Source organism: Marmota marmota, unplaced genomic scaffold (assembly GCF_001458135.2).
Source record: "Marmota marmota marmota unplaced genomic scaffold, marMar, whole genome shotgun sequence".
NCBI lineage: Eukaryota > Metazoa > Chordata > Mammalia > Rodentia > Sciuridae > Marmota > Marmota marmota.
In genome coordinates, this window is record NW_026000082.1 from 30,417,735 (window position 1) to 30,441,695 (window position 23,961).

A 23,961-nucleotide genomic window follows, 5' to 3' on the forward strand; every position below is an offset into this window, starting at 1 on the left:
CCAAAAAAAAAAAAAAAAAAAATCCTTATCCAGGAATAGTACAGCACAGCTACCTGGGAGGCTAAGTCAGGAAGATGGCTTAAGCACAGGAGTTTGAGGCCAGTCTGGGCAACATAGTAAGACTTTATATCAGAAAAAGGAGGGAAGGGAAGGAAAGAAGGATGGAGGCAGGCAGGCTGATAACTGTACAAGAAATGATATATTTAGAAAATAAGCATTTTCTATGCAACACCCAGTATAGTAGCTCATTCAGGCAAAGATCATCAATGAATGCTCAAATCATTAGGTAAACAGTTTGCTGGAAACAGGATATTCATATGGTACCAAAATATCACCCCACAAATGACTAATTACAAAGAGGAAAAATGTAATTTACATTGGAATGACATGGCAATTAATGACCTCAACAATATTATTATTAATATTAGTGGAACAACCTGTCATTAGTGCCTCCTAATTTGATAAGATGAATACCTAACAGCAGTTCTGAACTATTTCAATCCAACATCTTAATCTGAATCTAATTCTGTTACTAGACCCAACTTCTAGTTTACAGAAGTACAGGGAATGGAGGAACAAATTAAACACCACCAAGGGAACAATCAGACAAAATTTAAAATGTGGGACAATCTACAAAACAAATGACCTAAATTAAAAGAAATTAAGCAGACAAAAACTAAACATGGGAACCTTGATTAGATACTATTTGAACAAAGTTACAAAAAGACATTTTGGGACAAATGTGAAAACTGGAATATGGACTAGATATTAGATGATTTTAAGAAATAATGATTAAAAATAAATTGTCAATTAACATAAAAATGTTTAACCTTACTAATTATTAAAACAAAATGTTAAAATTTGCCTATCAATACTGGTGAGAGTAAAAATTAATACAAATTTTTTGGGGCAGGACAATCTGGTAACATGTAACAAAAGTTTTTAAAATATTTATATACTTTACCCAGCAATTCCACTTCTAGGCATTCATCCTATAGAAATAAGAGTTGTACATAAACATTTATTGACCAGAATATTTACTACAGCAGTACTAATGAAAATGGATACAACCTAAATATCCAAGATGGAATAAATTATGTAACAGAACTCTTTGTAATCATTAAAAAATCTTAATGTGGAATATTCAATGTGTAAAGGTCCTTAAAATACATTAAGTATAAAGAAAGCGATTACAAAATAAGTTAATTTCCCTGTATATATTCTACCTTATAGGAAACATAATTATCAAAATGTTAACTTTATAGAATGAATTGGTAAGTGATTTTAATTTTTTTCTTTGTAGGAGAGAGATCACCGTTTCTAATAACTGAAAGAATAAAAAAATGGAAGAGCAAAGTTTTTTTTTTTATAATCCTAGAGAGCAAACTAAGAACTACCACCTGAAATTACAGGGAAGCCAAGTCTGATCCACTATAAGGAATCTTTCCAATAATTAAGAGTTTTCAAAGCAATAAATGGCCTACCTCATGATAGTGGGTTATGTATATAAGAACTTCGAGCAAAGGCTGAATGGTCATTTGGCAAAGATATACAGAACAGATTTATGTGTTAGGAGATTAAAGAGAAGATCTTAATGATCCTTCCAACTAGAACTGATAATTTCATATAAAGTTTTTCACTAGTAGCAGAGATGCTAGGAAGGAATTTATATTTTTATTTTGTAGATGGGTTATTAAAACCCCATATGGCACTAAATTAAACAAAAGAAAGTATGCCTACGTTAGAATAATGGAGTTAAATGATGATTTGTTACATTCTGTGTCAATAATATACACATTATTGATAAAGTAAAAGATGACTAACCCAATGGAAAGAATTCAGAATGAATTAACAAGAACTACCTTTCAATTTGCCCCCTACTAGTTTCTCTGTGTCTAATAAGAATCTGAAGAATTAAACTTTTCCAAGGTAAAATAGCTCTAAATATCTCAAAAGAAACACAAGAGGTACTGTACTACCTTTTTTAAAAAATTTGGATGCCCTTAATCATATATAAACAGAGGAAAGATGAAGAATAAGCCATTCCCCCTTTGTAATATGTGTACAAAATTTTAAGACTTTAGATATATGACTACTGGGCAGTAGAAAGTGACACAAAAATTTCGTATCTGATGGGCATGGGGGTGCACGACTGTAATCTCAGCTACATGGATGCTGAGGAAGGATAATTACAAAGTCAAGGCCAGCCTGGGCAACTTAACAAGACCCTCAAAATAAAAAATAAAAAGGGGGCCAGACTCAGTGATAGACTGCCTTGCCAATAACCTTTGTATTGGGTAACTCAGTGGTAGAAGCCTGGGATTCAATCCTCAGCAAAAAACACACACACACACACACACACACACAAAAAAAAAAAAAAAAAAAAAAAAAAAAAACCACTATCATCCTGGATTCCTGGAAGACAGATGGAAATGCTAGAGGCCTATGAAAATTTTAGAATGTCTGTGATGCTGAAAGTCATTAGACGTCAGAAGAAATTCCCTAAAGGATCTAATTTTAATTTTTAAAAATTAATTAACTAATTTATATATTTTTGTGGTACTGGATATTGAACCCAGGGGCACTCTTACCACTGAACTACATCCCCAGCTCTTTTTGAGACAGATTCTTACTAAGTTGCCAAGGTAGCCTTGAAATTTTAATCCTCCCGCCTCAGCCTCCAGAGTAGCTGGGATTATAGGTGTGTGCCACCACACCTAGCTAAAGATGTAATTTTTAAAAATAAAAATATTCTTTTAATATATAAATGTTCTAACTATACAAAAGTATAGTATAATGAAGACCCAGGCACCTATCACTCAGCTTCATCTAGCTACATTTTGTTAAAGCTATTACATTTAATTTTCCAGGTTTGGGTTTTTTAATTTTCTTTTGAGATTTCAATACCAGATATCACACTATTTTACCTATAAAAATTTCAGTATGAAAAGATGAACTTTCTTGTTAACAATAAGTATTCAATAAATGCTGGTTACCAGGACTAGGTATTATTCTATTAATTAAATTTGCACTTATACATATAATCTCACAAGCTAAGCCTCATTATTCTCATTTGACAACTGAGTTTATAATGGGTCATAAGAACTTCGAAAAAAATAAGCAGTGGTGCCAAAATATGAACCTAGACTAGATTTTATTTTTTCAACCACTAAGGTCTGCTGCCTTTCCACATAGTTATTCTAGCTGCACCTTGGACATATGTACAGGAGAGGGACTGGTAAATGAGGAAGAGGATGGAATGGAAAATATTCTATAATATGAGCAGTTGCTCCTTGCTTTTCCTGTGAAATTTTCTTTAAATGGGCCAAATGAGAAAAGCAAAATGTAAGTAGGTATCAGTACCAACCACCTAATGAGGAGGAAAGTCACCTCACAGAAAGAAAAGTAATGATAAGGCCTTTTCCACAGAACTTGAATATAAACAAATCTAATTTGTCCCTCCCAACAATATGGGTGGAAAGGTGTCTTTACTTCCACCAGATATAAAAAAACAGTTCAAGGAAAAAAAAAAAAAATCTCACAAGCAGAGGGTTGAAAAATCAGAATTCTTTCTCCATTGCACTTTTTTTTTTTTTTTTTTTAATTTTTATTTATTTTTATTGTTTAATTTTCGGCGGACACAACATCTTTGTGTGTATGTGGTGCTGAGGATCGAACCCGGGCCGCACGCATACCAAGCGAGCGCGCTACCGCTTGAGCCACATCCCCAGCCCTCCATTGCACTTTTATTTGAATGTAATATGATTGCTTAACAAAATCGTGAGTAGAAACTACAAGGACCTGGAATAAAAATGTCTTCTGATGGATAATTTGGGAGTTTCACTACAGGCTTATAAAACAAATGACTAATTCAAAGTCTTTTAAAAAGAAAGGGGGGTGTCTTCTGCTGAAGGAATGACAATCCCCCTAAAACCTTCCCTAGCAACTTACAATAATCTTAGGAGTAATTACCCATGTCTTTCTCTGGAACTTACCTAGGACATCCTCCTTCCTCATCTTCCACTCTTCCCAAATGCAATCAGGTGAATCCTTCATAGCTTCTACTGTATTTTTATTTTTATTTTTTTTTCTTTATAAATTTATTTATTTATTTTAATTAGGTATATATGACAGCAGAATGCACTTTGATTCATTGTATACAATTGCAGCACAACTTTATGTTTCTATGGTTCTGCACAATGTAGTGTCACACCATATGTGCAGTCATAAATGTACCTAGGGTAATGATGTCCATCTCATTCCACCATCTTTCCTGCCCCCATGCACCATCCCCACCCTCCATTCCCTTTTCCCAATCAAAGATCCTCCATTTTTCTCATGCCTTCCCTCCCCACTATATATCAGCATCCACTTATCAGAGAGAACATTCGGCATTTGTTTTTTGGGGATTGGCTTACTTACCAGCATGATATTCTCTACTGTATTTTTAAATGCAACTCTTTGGAGAACTAACCAATAGTGCTTTTTCCTTCCCTGAACTATGAATTTCCAGAGGGCCAAGATCCTCTGTAACTTCTCTTTACATTTCCAATTTATAATCTTCAGACCTAGCACCGCTGAAAGTAACCAAGAAAGGGTTACTGAATGAATAGGAAAAGAAGCCAAAGATGGCAGAATTTCGAGTGATCTGTAGGAGAAAGAGTTCTTTTTATCAGTGTAAAACCACCCTAATTTCTGTACCTTCAATTCTGCCCACGAGTTTCCCTTTAGGAATTTCCCCATTAACCAAAAGTTCAAGCTGAATGGTAACATGGAATATACTCTTGAGAGTTGGAGAAAGATTCTAACCACTTTGGTCTGCAATAGCCTATAATGAAATACGGAAAAATTAGCTTTTAAAGAATTTTTTTTTAAAATATTTATTTATTTATTTTTTTAGTTATCGGCGGGCACAACATCTTTGTTTGTATGTGGTTCTGAGGATCGAACCCGGGCCGCACGCATGCCAGGCGAGCGCGCTACCGCTTGAGCCACATCCCCAGCCCCTTTTAAAGAATTTTGAAAATAATCAAATCTTTTTTACAGAAAAAATAGCTTGAAGAATATTGAAAATAGTCAAACCTTTCAGAAGCTTTCATTCAGAAGCCAGGATACAGGATGGTGTTTGAAATGCTTGCTTTTTTTACATATAAATGCTAAAGTCAACAGGGAAAATAAATAATTTCAAATTAACTAGTAAGGTCATCGAATTCTACTACTTTTCAGGCAAAAAAAATTCCTAGCAAAAAAAGTAGAGGTCTGAGCTACAGCCCTCAGCCATGAGGGATGCACTCTTCATATATGGTAGTAATATATGAGTCTGCTTAGACCTTTCCCTAATACCATTAGCCAAAGCACTTTGGGTGATTATCTGGCTAGGCAATCCCTTGAAATAAAAATCTTTGGGTAAGGAAGTATCTTTGTCACCAATTTAAGAAAAGTTTAAACATTCTCCCAATTTAAGATGCATTACACTTGAAAGAAAAAGTCCCATTACATGTTTTATATGCCATTCTTTCATTACCATGTTACCTTGGTTAGAGTCCCCTGGATCTTCTATATGATCAAAGACACTCCTGAGATAAATTTGCTTCTGCTGTTCTAGATCTGATTGTGAAAACGTCGAAACATTAGTCCTTGAATAAAGCAAACCAGGAGGAAAAACAGTTCATTAGAATCATGAATATACTGCTCTGTAAAGAAAAGTCACATACTGCTAACTGTTAGAACAACCAACTTTCCAGAGGCAAAATTCTCTTTTAAGATCCAGTGACAGAAGACAGCATTAGTTATATAATATGAAGCAGAAATCGGGTATGAAACAAAGAGTAAAATGAAAAGAAGAAATAGATACAACCTCCTAATAAGGGATAGGAAGGTAAAGATTACCTAGTCTCTAGAGAAAGAAAGCTTTTGTTGAATAATTCAAGGTTAGTCAGGAAATAGCTAACTTCACAGAGCCATAGAAAAGTTGAATGAGATAAAGGCTGAACAGAACAAGCTAAATCTGGCAAGTAGGGCAATGGTGACCACAGCAAGAGCAATTTCTGGCCTTTGCTCATACTGATTGCACTGTATTAAAGCCAGTGGATGAAAAAGTCAGTGGATGAGATTATAAATTTATTACTGTTCCAAGTAATGTGATTTGTGTTCCTTTGGTATAATTTCCATTGTAAGCAATTCATAAGATTTCCCTCAATTATGCAAACAAAACAGAAAACTAGGATTGGGGAGGCAGTCAAAGGGGACTATATTTGCAATATTTAAAAATTTTAATGCAGAATAAATATAATACATAATCAATGTGTGAAAAAATTTTTTAAAAATTTCACAAGAAAAGTCAATCTGATTTCAACCAAAAAAAAAAAAAAAAAAGTTTTTCTAGTACATTCAATGAAAAGGCCCATGTACAGACACTGCCATCTCCTGGCAATAAGAAAATCAACTGAAAAGGCGACCCAAATATCTGCAACCCCTGACTAGAATTTTTCCCCAAGGACCTGTGTACAAGTTGGCAGAGCTGACTGAGAAATTTTCTACATATTTACATGTTAACATTTTTGTTAAAATTACTCTCTATGCTCCTATCATAGATGTTACCAGGCTTCTACACAAGAGATCTTGCATTTACATTTATTTATCTGTTTTTTAACCTTAAAAATAACCCTATGAGGTAGCAGAGAAGGTATCATGTTTTATTTTAACTGACATAAAAAAAACAAGATGAGAGATTATTTGACTTGCTCAGGATCACACAATCAATAGTACCAGAACTTTGCTTATTCCCATGTAGGGTCTTCTCCCATAATGAGGATATTGGGGAGGAGAAAAAAATAAAAAAGAACCAACAGAAACCAGAATATTTATACTGTTACATTACCTGGTTTTGGTTTGTAGAACAGGAATGACTTTGCCTAGTCTTCTCTCACGGACTTTCATTTCCCCAGAATCCTTGTCAAGAATATCCTGGTTTTTTTGTTTGTTTGTTTTTTTCAGAGCAGAAGGAATGCAAAAGGAAGATAGTTTTTAGTTATAAGTTCTTTTTCTTCATTTAAGTTTCAGCTATAACATATAACTGAAAATAACACTTTATGGAAATATTTTTTAATTAAAGTTAGAACTGAATAGCCTTGAACACTACTGTATAACACACACTATAGTAGCGCTTTAAATGAAACAGCAACTATAATCTTAAAAAAAATAAGCAAATCATATGAGGTAGGAATTATTATATATTATCCATTTGGCAGAAAGAAAATCAGTTAGGAAAATTGTCCAAAACCTTTTTTTTTTTTTTTTTTTCAGTTCTTCAGTGGCTGATTCAGCACTGGTACTATACTGAATAAGGATAGCAATTAAAGATTCAGACTTTGGATTTTATCCTAAGAAAGGAGAAATAATAATAAAATAATCATCGTCTTAGCAATAATAATTAGTAATTTGATATGATGTACTAGGTACTACAAATACATCATTTCACTAATCCTCTCTCTACTTAAGAAATATTATTTGTGCAGGCATGGTGGTGCACTCCTGTAATTCTAGTGGCTCCAGAGGCTGAGGCAGGAGGATTACAAGTTCAAAGACAGTCTCAGCAGTTTAGCAAGGTCCTAAGCAACTTAAGAAGACCCTGTCTCAAAATAAAAAAAATTAAAAGGCCGGGGATGTGGCTCAGTGGTTAAGCGTTCCTGAGTTCAATCCCTGGTACCAGAAAAAGAAATATTATTTACTCAAATTTACAGATAAAGGTGGGGGAGGGGTTAGTGGTATAGCATAAGCACAAGGCCCTGGATTTCACTCCAGCACCAAAAAATAAATAAAAACAAAAGGAAAAAAAGAAAGAAAAAAAAAAAAATAGGGAAACTAGCCCAGAGTCACAGGGCTAGTCAGGATTTAAATCCCCATTTGTCTAAACACAAAGCTGGGCTAGACTATAACAAATGCACCACTGTGGTATATAATGTCTATTATAGGGGAGGCTGTACATGTATGTAGACAGGGATATAAGGGAGCTCTTCTGTACAGCTTCTGAATGAAAATAATTTTTTTTTACCTTGAAAAAAAATGTACTTACTCTGTTTGATGAACTGGAAACAACAGGAAACCTCATTTCACAACTTGATTTATGTGAGCCACCATTTTTCCAGGAGGACCCCATATTTGGAGTCTCTGAATGCTCTGAGATCTGAGAGAACACAGGTGTAGATTTCTTACTGTCAGGTGTATTTTTATCAGAGACAGTTTGTTGAAAGTTATTGTTCAAAGGAGAAGAGAACAGGGACCCATCCCAAGCAGAGTTATTGGGGCTGATCTCTTCAGATTCAGTGCAAAGTTCACTCTCATTAGGGCTAAGACCATCTTCTCTCATCCCTTCCTCAAGGGAAGAGGGTTTTTCAGTATCTTTGGATGAATCAATCTTGTCCTTATCAAGCACAGGATCACAAACTGATGGATTAAATGGTGCAACAACAGTTACTTTTATAAGATTCTTTTCTAGTACAAATCGTCTGTTTAACGGTTTAGTAGGAATTGGTCCATGACCAACTGATGTACTTAGCTGAGGTAGTTTGAAGAGGCCAGGAGTCTCAGCTACTGGTCTCAAGTTGTACAATGAATTTTTTTCTTGGGGAGTTTCAAGTAGAACTTGACTCCCTTTCTCTCCGTTTTCAACATGCCCGCCATCATCTTTACACAACCTTTCTTCCAAAGAAAAGTGCTCATCTGATGGGTCATCATCCTTCAAAAGCTCGTCAATCTCTTCCTCGGTGTAATTGAAATTGTCATCATCTTCTTCTCCATCAGACAGCTCCAGCAAGGAATCATCCAATTCATCCTCATCCAAGGAACCCCAAGAAAATGGGGCAGTGTCTTTAGGCAAGAAAGAGGTACCAGAAGACTGTTCTGAAGGTACTAGTGAGCACGTCATATCTGAAAAATAAAAGTAAGTTTCACTAAGGAATAGAAAATTCTTCAAACCAACTTTAACCCACTATACATCAGAGTGGCATCCTAATATTTCAATTTCTTTGCACTGAGACTTATAACAAGATAACTAATTTTAAGATATTTAACCTTACCAGAATTGTGGAAATACATATTAGAATATTTTTTCTTATCAAATGGTAAAAATAAAGAACAGGATACTCTGGATTGATGAAGATGTGAAGAAACAAGCACTCACACACTATCACTAAGAGTATAAATTAGCACAATAATTTGTGAAGAGTAATTTGGTAATACCATTTGACTGAGCAATTTCACTTCTGGACATTTATTTTACAGAAGCACCTATTACAAATGCACATGAAAACATATACAAGGCTGTTCAAAGTAGTGTTTTTCAAAGTAGCCAAGTTTGGAGGTAACTTTAATGTCCATCAACAGAAACATTCAGTAAAACCATGGGCATTCACACTAGAATATTTTTCCAACTATTTAAAGACACACGAAGTAAACCATTATGTATTATCATGAAAAGATATCTATAAGATACAAACAATACATATATATATATATATATATAGTAAGATGTTTGAACATTCAATTTATACTTTTGAAAAAAGTATTACTCTTAAAATTAAAAAAAAAGGGGGGGACATAATTAGATAAATAACTGTCTTCCATACTGTGTGGAGCTGCTGGAGCAATCTCTGCCTTTGCCACGAGACCAAATGGAAAAAGGTTTCAGCTCCTGCTAGCTGTTCCTTTCAGGAGACTTGTCAAAATGATTGACTCCCACCTTCCTGCAGGCACAAAGAAAATTAAAGGATCTTCTCATCACTTTCAACTCTACTAATTACGAAGTCAACTGTATTATGCTTCAAGGTGTTCCATCTATTAATTTTGATCTTGATTTTTTTTAAATACCACAAAGTTGAATTTTTTTTTTTTTTTGAGTCAAGAACATCAAAGAAAAACCTTTAGAGGAAAAAATTATGCAACTAAGAACTAGTTTTGTTCCTCCCAACAATTTGCACTTTCTTAAGACTATGATTTGCTTTAGTAGGATGAATACTGGCTTGGGAATCCAAAGACCTGGATTATAGTACTGGTCCTGTCATTAACGAGATCCAACCAATTAGCCACTTAACCATTTTGATTATAAAATGGGAAGGGATGGAGAAAGGGGTATGAGGCAATGTCTAAGAGTCCACCAAACTCTAATATAATCACACCCCCCAAAAAACTAATAAACTAATTTTCATTATATATAAAATACAAGGAAAAGATCTGCAAACACAAAATCAATGACCATCATAACCTGCAGAGAGACAGAGGTAAGTTAAGGGAAGTCTTCTGTCTGTATCATTTTTACAATTCTACTTGAATATGTATTTGTATAATTAAAACCTAGTTTACAAACAGCTCACGATAGACTTAATCTGTAATTGTCCAGGTTGGAAAGGTGACTAAAACGCTAGTATTTTAAGAAGAAATGCTTAACACTGAACTCAATAACTAGAAATTCCTTGTAGCTTTTTTTTTTTGGGGGGGGGGGCAGTACTGGGGATTGCACTCAGGGCACTCAACCACTGAGCCATATCCCCAGCCCTATTTTGTAGTTTAATATTTAGAGACAGGGTCTCATTGAGTTGCTTAGCGCCTTGCTTTTGCTGAGACTGGCTTTGAAATCAGGATCCTCCTGCCTCAGCCTCTCAAGCCACTGGGATTACAGGTGTGCACCACCAGGCTGGCCCTTATAGCTTTTTAACTATAAAGTTTCCTCTATTCCACTACCCTCCATAACCACACCTTGAGTTTTAGCTTCAGTTCATACATTGTTTCAGAAAACATTGTCTGAGCTTCAGTCATCACATAGCACTGAGTTACATGGTATATCTTTATGTGATTTCCAAGAAATAAAGTTATGGTCCCCACCTTCCAGGAATTTATATAATCTATGCTACAGAGACAGCACTGAAAATTAAGCAACATTATCAGACTACAAAATGGTATGAACAATAAAGTACTAGAAAGAGGAAGAAAAAGGGAAAGATTAAAGAAAACAAATTTTCTCATGTATTTAAACTTACAGCCACTTATATTTTTTATTTTACCAATATCGCAGCATTTGTGGATAGGTGGGGCGTAGCTCAATGGTAGAGCTCACATTTACTAGGTCCTGGGCTCAATCCCTAGCACCAAAACAAAAGCAAAAACAAAACCCAAAAATTATTGTGACAAGAGTTCCAGGCACTAATCCCCAAAAAACCAAAGGCCAAATATGCTCTCTGATATGCAGATGCTAACACACAATAAGGAAAGGGGAATAGAAGTTCACTGGATTAGACATCTAGTAATTTATTTTATAAAGTAATTTATTTAGGCAGCACTATGAAAAGTTTATTTTTAGAAAAATTTTAAAGAAACTTCATGATTAGCAACAAAAAGCATAATATACACTACAATAACCAAGGAATCTATAATTTATTTGTCCTTGTTCAGTGTTAAGTTTTGTTGAAAATTAACTTTCTTTTTTTAAATTTTTAATTGTTGATAGATCTTTATTTTATTTATTTATTTATATGTGGTGCTGAGAATTGAACCCAGTGCCTCACACATGCCAGGTGAGCACGCTACTGCTGAGCCCCAGCCCCCAAAATTAACTTTCTAAATTGAAAAATTGAATAAACTTTTTAACTGTAATACAAAGAAACATATTGTAAAAGAAACAATCAGAACATAAGAGCATTGCATTAAGAGGTTTCTTTGTTTTGTTTTGGCACTGTGGATCGAACTCAGGAGCACTTTACCAATGAGCTACATCCCGAATCCTTTTCATTTTATTTATTTATTTTTTGAGGTATGGTCTAAATTGCTGAGGGTCTCACCAAATTGCTGAGGCTAGCCCAAATTACTGAGGCTAGCCCAACTTGCCATCCTCCAGCTTCAGCCTCCCAATTGCTGGGATTATAGGCATGTGCCACTGCACCCAGCTATTAAGTAATTTCAAAACAAGTTTCCTGAATGTATGGGAGAGTAAAGGAACAAGTTTTAATAAACAACTCTTAAGTAATAAAACAAAACAAAACAAAAAACTTTGTGATTGTCAAGCACAAATATTACTGGGGTTAAGTAGCTACATTTCTTAGAAGCCCTTTCTGAGCCACTCATCTCAACCCCTCCAAAAAGTCTACTCCAAGTGCTTGCTTGGCCAAGTGGAGTGTTCCACAGATTTCCACTCTTGGAAATAAAAGTTCAGAGGCATTAAGTAATTTAACCAACTATGCATTGTCAATAAAGCTAGAACACGGATCTAACTAAGGTCTAATTCCACAGGCAATGTTTTTTTCTACCACTTCGTGATAAGACTTGCCAAGGATCTATCAGCAAATAGCAGAGCTAGAATCCAAACTCAGATCTTCTAAATTCAGTAGACTTTTTATCCTCCTGCCTCAGTCTCCCGAGCCATTGAGATTATAGGTATACGCCACCACGCATAGCTAAATTCAGTAAACTCTCTAATAAAACTATGGAATATGTGAAAACTGAAGAGGGCTTTTGGCTTTCTATAAAAAAAATAAGATGCCTTATCAGATGAAATGGAAGAACAAGACACTGCCAAACATCACTGCCAAGTACAAGGACCAGTATCGTTTACAGCAAAACAATGCCATATATACACATGAAGAGATTTTTTTTTTCTTCTTTGTGGTACTAAGGATTGAACACTGGGGTGCTCTGCCACTGAGCTACATCCTTATCCTCACCCCACCTTTTTAAAAAATGTTTTAAGTTTTTAGTAGTTACTTCCATAGTAGTGCCCATCCCTTTTTGTTTTTGAGACAGGGTCTCTGTAAGTTTGAGTCTGGCCTCAAAGTTGCAATCCTCCTGCCTCAGCCTCCAGAGCAGCTGGGATTATAGGTGTGCACCAACCATGAGAGATAATTTTTAACTTGCACAAATCATTCTCTTCAAAACTTTATTTGTTAATTTACCAAAATTATTATTATTACTGAAAATTTAAAACATATATACAAGTAACATACTGAACTCCCACATATCCATCACAATCCCAGTAGTTATTAACCAAAAGGTAATCATGTCCTATCTACTTCCCCCTTTACCAGATTACTATGAATTAAATCCCAGGCATCACATCATTTCATCTATAAACAAGAAGTCCTTATAAAATATCTGGTTCAAATTTCCAATTATCCTCGTCATATTTTTCTAAGATTGGTGGGGGGTGGGAGGAAGCTGGGCACGGTAGCACATGCCAAATAATCCCAGCAGCTCTGGAGGTAGGAGGATCTCAAGTTCAAAGCCAGCCTCAGCAACTTAGTGAGGCCCTATCTCTAAAATATAAAAAAGGGCTGGGGATAGGGCTCAGTGGCTAAGCTCCCCTGAGTTCAATCTCTGATACAAAACAAACATCAGCATCCAAATAAGGTCTACACAATGCAACTGACCGAGAATTTTAATTTATAGATTCCCCTTCTTTTTCTCCCTTCAATTTATTTGCTAAAGAAACAATACTACATGTGCATGAACGCATACACATATCAAAAAATTATAAAAATATGGATGGGAATAAGAAACACCAAATTCAGCATAGTGTTTATCTCTGGTGGTGGTGGGGAAGGAGGAGGAAAGGCAAGGTGAGATGAACAGCTTCAGTTCTATCACTAATGCTTTGCTTTTAAAAAGAGAATTAAAAAGCCAGGCACAGTGACATATACCTATAGTCCCAACTACTAGCGAGGATAAGGCAGGAGGATTGCAAGTTCAAAGCCAACTTGGGCAACCTGGCAAGACCCTGTCTCAAATTAAAAATTAAAAAGGGCTGGAGATGTAGTTTGGTGGTAGAGTTTCTATGGGTTCAATCTCCAGTACAACAAAGGGGGAAAGAAAAAAAAAACAGTAACAAGGGCTGAGGATGTGGCTCAGTGGTAAAGTGCTTGCTTAACAGACAGGCCTAGGCTTGATCCCTAGCATCAAAAAACAATAATAAGAGCCCGGCCCACACACACCTGTAATCCCAGTGGCTAAGGAGACTGAGGCAGGAGGATTTTAAATTCAACGCCAGCCTCAGCAAAAGTGAGGTGCTAAGCAACTCAATGAGACGCTGTCTCTAAATAAAATACAAAAAAGGACTGTGCATGTGACATAGTGGTCAAATGCCCTGAGTTAAGTCCATAGTACCTCCTTCCCCCAAACAGAAAGACCTGAAACAAATATAGCAATATAAGATAAAGCTGGATGGTGAGCATAATGGTATTCATTATTATGTTACTTCCTGTTTTTATATGCTTAAAGTATTTAATTAAAAGCTTTTTAAAAAATATAAAAAAGGGCTGGTGATAGGGCTCAGTGGCTGGGCATGATGGGGCAAGCCTGTCATTCCAGCTATCCAGGAGGATCACAAATTCAAGGGGAGCCTAGGTAACTTTGCAAAACTCTCTCTCAGACAAATAAAATTCTAAAAAGGGCTGGGGATATAGCTCAGTGGTAGAGCATTTGCTTAGTAAAAGAGGTCCTAGATTTGATCCCCATTACCACAAAAATAAACAAATAAATATTTCACAGTATAAAACCCACCTCAAAGGATTATTGCAAGAATTAGATGAGATGCAAACATAAAGCACTTAGCACACTACAGGCACAATCTAAGAGAGAAATAAATGGTGGTTATCATTTCATCCCACCACCATCTCCCTTGAAAAGATTAAAGAAAAGCATAGGAATGGTAAGAAAAAAGAGTACTACATTGATAATGAAAAGGCCTGGGGATAAGTCCCCTAGACTCTGCTGATTTAGAAATTATCAGTATTCTCTATTAACCCAGCATTCAAACTATATTACCACTAAAGACCAGACAGAATGGAGATCTGAAATATAAGGCAAGTTCTGCAAATTAATGGTCACTGAAATACATCATATAGGGCTGGGGATGTGGCTCAAGCGGTAGCCCGCTCGCCTGGCATGCGTGCGGCTCGGGTTCGATCCTCAGCACCACATACAAACAAAGATGTTGTGTCCACCGAAAACTAAAAAATAAATATAAAAAAAAAAAATTCTCTCTCTCTCTCTTTAAAAAAAAAAGATGAAAAATTAATCTAAAAAAAAAAAAAGAAAGAAATACATCATATAGGGGTATGGACTAAATATTCAGAGACTTCAGCAACTCTCAATATCTCTGAACCTAAATATAGATGAACACTTGAAAAAAAGGGATATTCACTGTTAACAAGGATCAACTTCATCCTTGAAGATCAACTGAAGGGATGTTCACAAAAGCACTTTAAAATCTAAACACCTCATGCCAATGAAAGTTGACTTCAATGAATCTGCAAGGGAGGAAACCCTCAGATAAAACTGAAGTTCTTAAGGTGAAGTTCCACAAGACAGCTTTATACTTCTGCCTGCCATTCTACCACCTTTCTTACTACCTTCCTGGTAACCTCCACTTAAAATATAGGGGCTCCTTTATTTTTAAAGTAAAGAATATTTTTCCCATTTCCCAAATCTATCTTTTAATTCTGTTCCCCATCCCTGTGTGACCCTATTCTGTCCTTCCACATCTCTCTCACCTGTCCACCCCCTTCTTCACACTTCAGTGTACCACCCCCTCTCTCTGTTCTGTAACCTCCTGGTAGCAACCTCAGAAACTGGTTCCCTATCTATTTTTACCTTACCTCAGAAAACCTATTGCCTTCGAGCACAAAGCCTTCTTCAGGCCACTAAAACTGCAACCAGATGCAACCCCACATCCTCTTTCAAGGCTCTAAAACCAAAACCATTACCAAACTGTGTCTGACAGGCAGGGCCAAAACTAAGAATTATTTCCAAAGAAGAGGACTTCCCATTAATTAGCCTTTGATTTGCAACCTGTACTAAATGCAATACACGTGAAACACAAAGCACAAAAGTCTTTGTTATCACTCATAAAACGAGCCCAATATTTTTTTAAAAAATCAAAGAGAACTGAAATTATCTGTAAGAATTCTGCAATTCCCTTTGAGATAACTAGAAACACTGTAGAACGGACAAACCACCCAGGGCTGGAAACTTCTGCTTCAGGTAACATTTCACTACATCAGGATGCCAAGACTCCTCCAAAATGGGCATAGAAAGCAGGGACTACTAACTGTAGCAACGGATTTCTATTTAAGAAGAAAACTGTTTCTTAAAACAATTTTTAAACAGGTGTGCTAAAGTTTGGAGCCCCTAACAAATACCCAAAAACAATGCAGATCAGGTTAGGGAAGCTAGCAGGCAACTCAGTGATTTCTTGGTCCTCTCCAGAGCTCACTCTTCAATGCCAACTGCTTTCCCTCTACCTATTCATTGAAGACCAGGAGGAAGAATGGCACAAGTCTGCCTTTCCGAGGATACAGCCTGGCCTCCCCCGCCGCCCCCGGCTCTCCAGAAATCTCATCCGCCGCGAGGCGGCGCCGCGCTACCGGCTGGGCTTTTACGCTTCCCTCTCCCCTCCCCAGAGGAGTCGAAGAATTCCCGCCTCCCCGTGGAAGGAGGGAGAAACGCGGGCTTTTTCCCCGCCCCCCCCCAGCAGGGGCAAAATCAGCCCCTCCGCAGGCCGGGGCGGTGCACCCTCTCTCCCTAGGGACCGCCGCCCATAGCCACACCTCGGCTGACCTCAGTCCCCTTTCCCGGAGGGGTGGGTAATCCTCTTCCTCCCGCACCCGCCCCGCGCCTCCGAAAGTCCGCGATCCTCTGTCTCCCGAGTAACACCCTCCCGCACGGCGGGCAAGGGGCAGAGGCATCCCCCACCCACCTCCACGCCACTGCCCCCTCCCCCACCGGGCAGGGACAGCGGACATCGCTCATGCCTCTCAGCTGACCAGAAAGCCTCCCTTTTCCTCAGCAGGGTGAGGGGCGTCGCTCGCCCACCAACGTGGAGGTGGGGGGCAGGGATATTCTCCCGCCACCACCTCAGGAGCGAGAACTAGCCCTTCTCCCAGCAGAGCGAGGGCCTCCCTGTTCTTCAAGGGGGCGGGCAGTGTGCGCGACCCCCTGGAGAAGCAACAGGCGCCCCCAACCCCCGCCCAGCCGACGAACGGCCGACCCTTCGTCCCTCCCGCTCTTCACCTCCGGAAGCCGGGCCAAAGCCTGGGCGAACGACTGCGCCTCACTCCGCCCCCTGCGCCATTTTATCGCCCCCTCCCCGACCTCCCCCACCCCGAGGCTGCCTGGCCAACGCCAGGGGGAGGGCAAATAAGCAGTGATTGGCAAGAAACCGCCCCGCCTCTGAGAGGGTTGCGCCCCGCGCAAACGCCGCAATCCCGCCCTCCGCACCTCCTACCCTCCCTGCAGGCTCCGCCCCTTCCCGTTTCATCGACTCACTCGACTCTCCTTTGCTCTAGACTCTCCCGGATAAGGCCCGGCGGAGAAGGGGCCAGGCAGAGAAAGCCGAGCGACGAGCTCAGCTGATGCAACCTGGCGGGACTCTCGTGACAGTTCCCGGCACGCGGCCGCGGAAGCGACGAAGGAAAAGACGCGGGTGCCTGCCGAGCGCAGGAAGCAGGGGTGACGGAGCCATGGGGGACGCTCCAAGTCCTGAAGAAAAGCTGCATCTGATCACCCGGAACCTGCAGGTCAGGCCTCGGGGTTGGAATGCGCAGTCCTGGGTCCAGTGAACCTGAGCCCCACTGTAGGGTAGGCTAGTAACTGTGTGGGGCAGGGAATCTCCGCACCGCGGCAACCCTGAGTAGCTACAGCCCTCGCTAATGATCGGTCCGGCAGTCAAGCAGCCATTCTCTGGGTGCCACTGAAATCGCCGTGGACTCATCTCTTGGGTGTTGGAGCTGGGCTTTGAATCCCAGATTCCCATCGCACCCACGCTATTATGTGCCAGGCGTGGTGCTACGAGCCAGGGATATGTTAGGGCACTGCCCTCCAGAGCTGGCCTGGAGAGATCGGACCTTAATGACCCATAACCTAAACCATTACAGTTTGGAGTACTGAAAGCACTGGGTTATTACACCAAGAAAAGGGAAGGCTTCCACGAGAAAGTGACCTTTAAACTGCCCCCTGAAGGAGTGGATCACTCCTTAATTCCACAAATGTTCCTACTTTCACCAGGAACTGTAGGGATAGGACTTAAACAGAAAAAGAATGGAAAAATGGGGAGAAAAGCATTTCAGATGGAAGAGTATTGTCAAGATCCGGAAGAAGGGCTGGGGCTGGGGCTCAGCCGTAGAGCGCTCTCCTAGCACATGTGAGGTCCAGGGTTCAATCCTCAGCACCATATAAAAATAAGTTAATAAAACAAAGGTATTGTGTCCAACTGCAACTAAAAAATAAATATTTAAAAAAATGTTAAAAAAAAAAAAAGATCCAGAGGAGAGAAAGAACCTTGTGGTTCAGAGAGAAAACTAATTTGGCTGAAGTGAACAAAGTGCTGCTCAGAACACTTAATATTTATATTATTCATTTTCTTGCCTTCCTTCAGGCCTCTGACAATTGTCACCTTATTAGAAAAGCCTTTCTTTTTGCAGGGCAGGGTATTTGGAATTGAACCCAAGGCCTTGGGCTTGCCAGGCAAGTGAATTACCACTGAGTTGCACCCCTAACCCTTTTTAAATTTTACTTTGAGACAGGGTCTTGCTAAATTGCCCAGGCTGGTCTTGAACTTGTGATCATCCTGCCTCAGCATCTGGAGTGCCTGGGCCACCTGCCCTAGCTAGGAAGGCCTTTTTTGAGCACTTAATTGAAATAATAATTTCCTTGCCACCAGAACTGTCTCCCCTATCTGCAGATTTTCAGTTATTATTCCTAGATAGCACTTATCACTATCTGATATACATTTTATGTTTATTTATTTACGAGAAGTAGGCAGGTACCAATTCTTGAGGGTCTTGTAAGCTTTATTCTGCAAGCCCAATTTAAAACTGGGCTTTGGGATAAGGCTGTAGCTCAGTAGTAGAGTGCTTGCCTTGTACATAGGGTTCAATCCCCAGCACCATTAAAAAAAAAAAAAATCCTGGGCACTAAGTGCAGTGGTATATCATAGCTTGTTGTTTTTTCTTTTTAATCCTTTTTGTGATACAATTCAAATACTATAAAAGTTGCCCCTTTACAGTGCATTTTTGTTGTGTACCATGACCAGTATCTAATTGCAGAACATTTTCATATTCCCACTAGGGAATATGAAAACTTGTACCATTGGGAGCTGGGGTGGTGGCTCAGTGGTAGTGTGCTTGTCTAGCATGTGTGAGGCACTGGGTTTGATTCTCAGGACCACATATAAATAAATAAAGGTCCATTGACAACTAAAAACTATTTTTTAAAAAACTTGTACCAATAGCAATCACCACTATCATCCCTCCCTCCAGCTCTAAAGGAAACACTGATCTACTTTCTGTTCCTATGTATTTGTATATTCTGGAAATTTAACTGAAATTTGTGCTTCTTTCATTTAGCATAGGTTTGTCCAAGTTGTTATATCTATCAGAACTTCACTCCTTTTATTACTGAATTTACACTGTATGGACATACCAGATTGTGTTTAGCCATTCATCAGTTGATAGGCATTTGGATTGTTTTGTGCACAACTTGAACTTGACTCAAGATTTTTGCATGCTTCCCCTTGCCAAATCCTATGTTTCTTAACCTCTCTTCATAAAAGAGTGCTTGTTAGGGACATAAGATACACAAAGCCTATGGAATTGACTCTCTCAGGTTATACAGGCCAATTGAAACCTTTCCTTGGGTGATGAGAATCCTCCAAGTGTCTAGATAGTCAGGAGCTCCGGAGGATGCAGGATCAACTGCCAACAGACAGCTTGGAGCACAGGATTTTAACAGTTCCTAGTAATAGATAATTTAAACTAGCAAAACAGTTTTTGTCTCTTACAGTGTTTCTCCCCTGCCCCCATACTGGGGATTAAGCCCAGTGGTGCTTTACCACTGGCTACATCCCCAGCCCTTTTTATTTCTCATTGTGGGACAGGGTCTTGATGAATTGCAGAAGCTGTCCTGAAACTTGCAGTCCTCCTGCCTCAGCCTCCCAAGTCACTGGGATTACAAGCAATTACAGGCCACCACACCCAGCTGTCTGTCATGGTTTCTGACAGTCTCCCCAAACTTCCCTTGAGAAACACTGAAAACTCTTTAATCTGGGGCGTACTGGCGTATTAGGATTTTACCAGTATTGTTTAGGGCAAAAGAAAATCAAGGTTTTAAACAAAGCTAAGCATAGTGGCAGGCAACTGTAGTCTTAACTACTTGGGAGGTTTGGTAGTTGTTAGCTCAAGAGTAGTAACTGAAACAACTAAAGGGGATAAACTAGGGGGAATGTAGAGTAAGAAAGAAAAGACTAGAGCCTCAAGGATTGTTAATATTTAATGATTAGGAAGAAGAGGATCATCCAGAAAAGATGGAAACTAAGAAAATAAAATAAGGAAGTCAAAAGTATAAAGTGTTGCAGGGAGGGAGTGGAGACTGAAAAGTATTCATTGAAGTTAAGAGACCTGGAGGGGGCTAGGGTGTGGCTCAGAGGTGGAGCGTTTGCCTAGCATGCTAAAGCACTGGGTTCGATCCTCCCACCACATTAAAATAAAAAAAATAAAGGTACTGTGTCCACCTACAATTAAAAAGTAAATGTTTTAAAAAATAGAAAGAGACCTGGAGGTCCTCTGTGATCTTTGCAAGAGTATGTGTAATACAGTATGAAACTTGCACAGGAATGGGAGATGAAGAAAGGGAGACCAAAAGAGAGAACGACTTTAAGAAGTTGGCTATGAAAGGAAGGAGAGTGAGTTAGAAGTAGCTGGAGGGGGAGATGTAGAGACATGCTCCCACCCCCTCATATCAATGTTATTTCATGGGAGAGCCACTAATAACAGTACCTGCTTAGGGTGGCTCTCAGCTGGGCCTCCCGGGACATATGTCTTTGCTTTCCTTGTCTCAGAAAACGATGAGCAAGGCCGAGCACCAGCATTAAATCAGTTCTTTCTTGCTTCCACAACAGGAGGTTCTGGGGGAAGAGAAGCTGAAGGAGATACTGAAGGAGCGAGAACTTAAAGTTTATTGGGGAACAGCAACGACAGGCAAGCCACATGTAGCTTATTTTGTGCCCATGTCGAAGATTGCTGACTTCTTAAAGGCAGGATGTGAGGTAAGAATCCATGGTATCAGCTAAGTAGTTTCCCTCAGGGAATGATAAAAAGAGATTAACAAGAGTGAGGGAGGGGAAGGTGGGGGGGAGATGGTTTGGAGATAATGGACAAAAATCACATTTTGGTGATCCTTATGCCTTATGGCTAGGTAACAATTCTGTTTGCGGACCTTCACGCATACCTGGATAACATGAAAGCCCCATGGGAACTTCTAGAACTCCGAACTGGTTACTATGAGAATGTGATCAAGGCAATGCTGGAGAGCATTGGCGTGCCCTTGGAGAAGCTCAAGTTTGTCAAAGGCACTGATTACCAACTCAGCAAGTAAGTGCTTAATTACTCATGCTCCTCCTGGCTCTGGTGCTTCTAGCTAATTACAGACCTGTGGAGTCTAGGCATTCTGTAAGTTTGGATTAGAAGCTATATGGCAGTACCTGTTAAGAACCATTAAAAAAAAAAATGTCGGGCTGGGGATGTGGCTCAAGCGGTAACGCGCTCACCTGGCATGCGCCAGGCGCTGGGTTTGATCCTCAGCACCACATAAAAATAAAATAAAGATGTTGTGTCCGCCGAAAACTGAAAAATAAATATTAAAAAATTCTCTCTCTCTCTTTAAAAAACAAACAAAAAAAAAAATGTGTGTTCTTTGTCCTCTTAATTCATCCATCAAAAATGAGCCAACTAGCCGTGCATGCCTGTGATCCTAGCGGCTTGGGAGGCTGAGACAGGGGGATCTTGAATTCAAAGCCAGCCTCAGCAACATCAGGGCGCTAAGCAACTCAGTGAGATCCTGTCTCTAAATAAGCTACAAAATAAGGCTGGGCATGTGGCTCAGGGGTTGAGTGCCCTGAGTTCAATCCCCGGTACCCTCAAAAAAAAAAAAAAACAACTAAAGGGTGCCGTGGTACACGCCTGTGGTCCCAGCAACTCAAGAAGGGCTAAGGCAGGAGGATTGCAAATTCCAGGCCAGCCTCAGCAACATAGTGAGACCCTATCTCAAAATATTTAAAAAGTAGGTGATGGTGAGCTAGGGATGTAGCCCATTGGTAAAGCACCCTTGTGTTCAATCCCCCTGTAAAATAAATAAACGAATGAATAAATAAATAACCTGGGTTCAGCCCTCCCCGCAATAAAACAAATAAATAAGAGAAAGAAAGAAAGAATGAACCAACAAACCAGTAAATACCTGGGTACTGTTCTCCTTGCTGGAGATACAAATGTAACATAACAAAGTTGCAGAACTTACAGCATGTGGGAGAGGGATAGTAAGTGATCATCCTCCCTTTCTCATCCAGCCTCAGCAAATAATGATAAAAAGCAATGTGAAAGAGATTGCACACATTTCTCACCTCCCCAACCATTCTTATTGCTTGTTTGTCAGTTATATTCATATTTGGGCTAGGGTTGTGGCTCAGTGATAGAGCGCTTGCCTAGCATGTGTAAGGTACTGGGTTCAATTCTTACCACCACATAAAAAAATAAATAAAGATATTGTGTCCATCTACAGCTAAAATATTTTTTTAATTATATTTGTGATATTAGCGTAGATATAATTTTGTATGTTTTTTGTTTGTTTTCTGGGGATTGAACTGAGTGAGGGTCTCACACATGCTAGGCAAGCACTCTACCACTGAGCTACGTCTCCACCCCATAATTTAAAATGTCTAAGACCTCTAAAATAAGTCTTTATAGTCTACATAGCATAGGTCACTCTGCTAGGCATATTTGCATTGAAACTCTCAAAACAACCTTTCAAGGTAAGCATACTATTACTATTATCAGTGAAATAGATTCAGATTTAACTTTCCCAAGTTTACACACATAATAAGTAAGTGAGTTAGGATGTGAACCCAGATCTTTTGCTTACTTGTAATTTATCATTTTTTTAATTTATCATTTTTTAATTTACCATTTCTTGCTTACTTGTAATTTACTTGTAAATTATCATTTTACTTCTTCTAATATATAATTTTCTTTATTATTTTCCACTGTTGGACATTTAGAGTTTTGAAAAAAGAATAAACACCTGCATATAAACAGATCTTTAATCCTCTAGTCTCTGTAGGTTGCCTCAGATTTAATTCTTGTTTTGTTGTTTGTAGTACTGGAGATTGAACTTGGGACTTACACAGAGAGAGCAAGAGACCAAGTGTGTTTATATATGTGTATATATGTATATAAATTGTGTGTGTTTGTGTAGATGGTGATAGGTGCTAAAAGCAGGCAACAGGTAGGTAATTCGTGGACAGTAGGAGTTACTTTCTTTTTAAGTAGAACAGCTAGGAGAAACCATTCTGAAAATATTAGGCAGAAACCTGAAGAAGATAAGGGAGCAAATCATAGAAATATGTATTAAGTTCATACCATATGCTAAACTCTATTCTAGACCCTGGAGTTATAACCATGAATAACACAGCCAAGGTTTTTATTCTCCTAAGACTTAATAAAATTTGGGTATGGGAAGGTAGGATAAATAAATAAGCTATCTTGTTTCAAGTCACTTGATCTTTTTTTATGTACAAAAGTGACTTTAAAGAAAGATGGCTTTGTAGTACACACTTTGATACACTTCTGTTCCAAGCGCAGCAGTGATAGATGAAAGGACATAGCCCAGTTCAAAAACCAACTAAACATTTCCATGGGAAGAGAAACAAAACTGAAATGTAAATTGGTGAGTTGGATTGAAGTTACAGGTCTGCCTGTGTTCCATTTCACAAACCAGCATTGTTTATAAGCCCAGCAGTGAGGGCAAACCAAGCTTACTGTGTGAACCAGAGAATAGAGTAGGGCTTTTCCCCTTTTTCCATTCCCAAACCTACCCTTTAAGGAAGGTAAAACCTGGAATAAGAGCATCACTAGCAACTCATCTGGGTCTTTA

The 23,961-nt window shown here is 38.8% G+C and overlaps 2 protein-coding genes across 7 annotated transcripts in view; one reads left to right on the forward strand and one right to left on the reverse strand.

Annotated features, from left to right (window-relative positions):
* The window catches only part of LOC107141989 (S100P binding protein), a 49,761-nt gene extending 32,577 nt beyond the window's left edge, over nucleotides 1-17,184 (reverse strand). Inside the window, exons 1-6 of one of the 6 annotated variants that reach the window (XM_048815817.1) lie at nucleotides 17,053-17,183; nucleotides 9,627-9,743; nucleotides 8,075-8,928; nucleotides 6,881-6,966; nucleotides 5,533-5,636; nucleotides 965-992 (exon numbers count right to left, since the gene is read on the reverse strand). In XM_048815817.1, coding sequence (XP_048671774.1) covers nucleotides 988-992; nucleotides 5,533-5,636; nucleotides 6,881-6,966; nucleotides 8,075-8,926 — 1,047 coding nt within the window. In that variant the 5' untranslated portion in view covers nucleotides 8,927-8,928; nucleotides 9,627-9,743; nucleotides 17,053-17,183 and the 3' untranslated portion in view covers nucleotides 965-987. Of the gene's footprint in view, nucleotides 1-964; nucleotides 993-4,463; nucleotides 5,157-5,532; nucleotides 5,637-6,880; nucleotides 6,967-8,074; nucleotides 8,929-9,626; nucleotides 9,744-16,738; nucleotides 16,979-17,052 lie in introns of those variants that run through there. The other 5 variants (XM_015485314.2, XM_048815814.1, XM_048815815.1 and 2 more) reach the window with 5 other exon arrangements.
* Nucleotides 17,185-17,339: 155 nt separating this feature from the next.
* Nucleotides 17,340-23,961, forward strand: part of Yars1 (tyrosyl-tRNA synthetase 1) — a 29,359-nt gene continuing 22,737 nt past the window's right edge. The window contains exons 1-3 of the mRNA XM_015485315.2: nucleotides 17,340-17,558; nucleotides 20,936-21,082; nucleotides 21,232-21,407. Coding sequence (XP_015340801.1) covers nucleotides 17,394-17,558; nucleotides 20,936-21,082; nucleotides 21,232-21,407 — 488 coding nt within the window. The 5' untranslated portion in view covers nucleotides 17,340-17,393. The remainder of the gene's footprint in view (nucleotides 17,559-20,935; nucleotides 21,083-21,231; nucleotides 21,408-23,961) is intronic.